The 3,827-nt window shown below is 41.3% G+C and overlaps 1 protein-coding gene across 2 annotated transcripts in view; it reads left to right on the top strand.

Moving 5' to 3' along the window:
• AKR1D1 (aldo-keto reductase family 1, member D1) overlaps positions 1-2,042 on the top strand; it is a 34,963-nt gene extending 32,921 nt beyond the window's left edge. The window contains exon 8 of one of the 2 annotated variants that reach the window (XM_005882491.2): positions 1,034-2,042. In XM_005882491.2, the coding sequence (XP_005882553.1) occupies positions 1,034-1,076 (43 nt within the window). In that variant the 3' untranslated portion in view covers positions 1,077-2,042. The remainder of the gene's footprint in view (positions 1-1,033) is intronic. The other variant, XM_005882490.2, reaches the window with a different exon arrangement.
• Positions 2,043-3,827: the final 1,785 nt, after the last annotated feature.

Below are 3,827 nucleotides of genomic sequence, written 5' to 3'. Positions count from 1 at the left end.
TTAATTTATATTTTTATTTTTTTAATTAAATCTTTATTGTTGAAAGTATTACATATGTCCCCTTTTGTCCCCATTAACTCCTTCCAGCCTGCCCCCAGGCCCCATCCCAGGCTATCACTACTCTATTGTCTGTGCCCATGTCCATGTATATATATATATATATATTTTTTAAATATATTTCTTTATTGATTTCATAGAGGAAGGGAGAAGGAGAGAGAGGTAGAAACATCAATGATGAGAGAGAATCATTGATTGGCTGCCTCCTGCACACCCCCTACTGGGGAACGAGCCCGCAGCCCAGGCATGTGCCCTTGGCCGGGACCCTTCAGTCCGCAGGCTGACGCTCTATCCACTGAGCCAAGCTGGCTAGGGCTGTATATTTTAATTGAAAGCTCATAGTACTTGTAGAGAACTGAGTCTTAGATGTGCTCCATGACAGGCGCCACACACACATACACACACACACACACACACACACACACACACACACACACACACACATACTCCAATCCTTTCAAAGACTGTTTCACCATTGCTATTTAAGAGATAGGTTCATCATCATCACTGTCATCATTATAGCAGAAACTTCCTTTGCTGGTCATCACCTTCTAGATCTCAAACTATCAACTCTCAGGAGGCCTAGTGAGAAGGGCGAGGAAGCACTGTGCGGAGAAGAGGGTGACCTTGCTTGGTGACAGAGCTGTGAAGAGAAGTGCCTATGTGGTTCCTCTATCAGGACAGCAGAAGGGAGGGAGGAGTTGGAAAGAGGCAGGCTTCACTCACCTCCTGTGTTTTTGTTCTGAGCAAAATGTTGGTGTAGAGGCAACCAGCCCCCTCCATGCCCAAACACACACACTGAAACCTCCAGGGCTTTAGTAAAAGTGCTGGCTTGATGAAAACTGGGAGGAGGTGGGTAAGAAACCTAAGGAATGATTAACAGAGAGAGGGAGTGGTCGCTGAAATTGTCAGAAGATGCTAGTAACACATACAGCTGTGCGACTTTGGAATGAAAGTTTTTCCCTTGTTTTGGCAGGTGGTCTGATCATCCTGAATATCCATTCCATGAAGAATACTGACTTCAGAGAGCTCCTGCACTTATTTTTCCCTGCGTGTGTACCATGACCTTTGGCTGGGTGATTCCCCCACACGTGGAAGTGAAAAGGGTTTTACTACCCTCAGATGAAGTGGCGATGGGCTTAACTTCTGTATAAGAGAAGTGACTTTGACTTAGCTATGTTGAAGAAAAAAATGTTTAAATCTGTTGAAATAATAGTTTGGAATTAAATAATTAAATTGTCAGCAAAGCCATAATGATTTGGTGGTTGTGGGTTTCCATCACTTTTTATTCATTTTACCCAGCTTTAGGGATGGATAACTGCTCGTTTTCTCTTGCATGCTTTAAAGGGAACGAGCTTCAACATAACTGGTGATCACACTTACTGCCTATCACTCCTGCTCCCATGTATCATACAACCAGCATTATGCAAAATGGCTTCAGACTATCAACATACACAAATAAAACCCTGTATTATTAGATGGTCCAAAGATATCAATTTTAAAAGAAGGCATTTGAAAAGCAGGCTTTCAGAATATTGAAAAAGGCTTTCTAAAATTATTATACATAAGACTTTTACAATGTTATTGGGATAATTATGTAAATTTCAACATAGCAAGTTCCAAAGATCACTGGTAATTTTACTTTAAGTTTTTGTAATTGAATAAGATTATTAGAATTCTGCAATAGAAATATATCTATTTTCAATTCAACTAAAGCAATATATTTTATTCATTCACATTAGGTCACTTTCACAGAGCAAGAGAGGTCTTTAAAAATTATTTGTCCAAACCAATTGCTTATATATGATCATCAATGACCTGAAAATATACACTTCTGAGAAATTATCCTTTTTAAAAAAATTGATCTTTACTCATTATTGCCACTGTTTCCAATATTAATACTTACAATGCTGTGCATTAGAAAATATTTTGTTCACAAAAATTAATAAACTATGATGATTTGCTCCACCACATGGATCTCCATTTTGTTATGGGGGTAGGGAGCTAATCATATGAATTCAATTAAATTGAAAAAACCGTGATCAAGTTCCTATTGCACATTTAGCACTGGGAAGAGAGGGAAGAAAAAGGAGAATAGAAATGAAAATAAAAGAACAGAAATTTGAATCCTGATCTCTACTGTCAAATCACTTCAAAGTATTTTGAGGGGTCTGGGGTGGGGAAGGGACTACACATATCATATCATTTTTTAACATTGATTTCTAGAGAGGAAGGGAGGGGGGGAGAGAGAGAGAGAGAGAGAGAGAGAGAGAGAGAGAGAGAAACATCAATGTGAGAATGAAACATCGATCAGCTGCCTCCTACATGCACCCTAATTTGGGATAGAGCCCGCAACCCAAGCATGTGCCCCAACAGAGAATCAAACTGACGACCTCTTGTTCAAGGGACGAAGCTCAACCAACTGAGCCACACTAGCCAGGGCTCAAACCATTTTTTAAAAACAGGCATTGGAAAAAGATCCCCACTATTACTCAGGGAAAAAATATAAATTCCTAAAGATTGGAAGTGGGGGATCCTCAGTCATAACAGATCCCGGGGACAGAAAACAGGAAAGTCAGGAAAGGCTAAAGGTCTGATATGAGCTTCTGCGTGTCACTTCTCCCTCCACTCTCACTCTTCTCAAGCTTCCCATTTATTTTGGGGTGAACTGCATCCCCAAAAGTTATATGTTGAAGTCCTAGCTCCCAGCACCTCAGAATGTGACCTTATTTCAAAATAAGGTCACTGCAGATGTAAATAGTTATGATGAGGTTGTTAGGGTGGACCTTAATCCAATATGGGACTGGTATCCTTATAAAAAGGGGAAATCTGGACACAGATACTCAAACAGGAAGAAGGCCATGTGCAGATAAAGGCAGAGATCTGGGTGATGCTTTTACAATAAAGGAACCTCAGAGATTTACAGCAACCTACAAGAAACTCAGTAAGAGGCATGGACCAGATTCTCCCTCAGAGCCCTTAGAAAGAACCAACTTTGCCGGACGTCTGGCCTCCAGATCTGTGAGATAATAAATTTTTGATATGTATGGCTCAGTTGAGCATCATCCTGTGCACCAAAAGGTTGCTGGTTCAATTCCTGGCTGATGTGGCTCAGTTGGTTGAGCATCACCCAGTGCACCAAAAGATTGCCGGTTTGATTCCTGGTCAGGACACATGGCCAGGTTTGCCTCTCTCCGCCCCCCCGCCCCTATTTATCTCTAAAAAAATCAATAAAACATATTTTAAAATAAATAAATTTCTGTTGTGTATGTCTCCCGGTTTGTGGCACTTTATTACAGCAGCCCTAGCAAACTAATACACCATCCCTCTGTCATGATTTCCAGCCTCTCCAACTGAAGTCAACGATAAAAATCACCTGATTTAGTCAAAGTTTTGCTGAGCTCAGGCATTGCTGACCAATACTTTTGACCCTCCTGGGGACTTTTGTAATCCCAGAGATGTTTATTAACCCAAATCAAACTCCAGTCTAATAAGAGGCCTCTGATGTGCTGTGGAGTAAGGTCTGTCAATAGTGACATTAGCTGCCTGGAAAAGGAGAAGAGGCCAAAAGTATATGGTGCTCATTGATCCACAAAAACACAGGGACATGAGCAGCAAGGACTTCCAGCTCCAGCCCACAGAATGTTTCTTGATTTGCCTAGTCCTGGCTATTCTCCTAGGGGACCTCGCTTGGGCACTATCTTCCATAGGCAATGACACTGAGGGCAGTGGGAGAAGCTATGAGAGGGACATAGACAATGATCCCATGC

Source organism: Myotis brandtii, unplaced genomic scaffold, assembly GCF_000412655.1.
Source record: "Myotis brandtii unplaced genomic scaffold, ASM41265v1 scaffold724, whole genome shotgun sequence".
Classification (NCBI taxonomy): Eukaryota; Metazoa; Chordata; class Mammalia; order Chiroptera; family Vespertilionidae; genus Myotis; species Myotis brandtii.
Note: the sequence above shows the minus strand (reverse complement) of the source record. Positions and strands in the feature narration are given on the sequence as shown.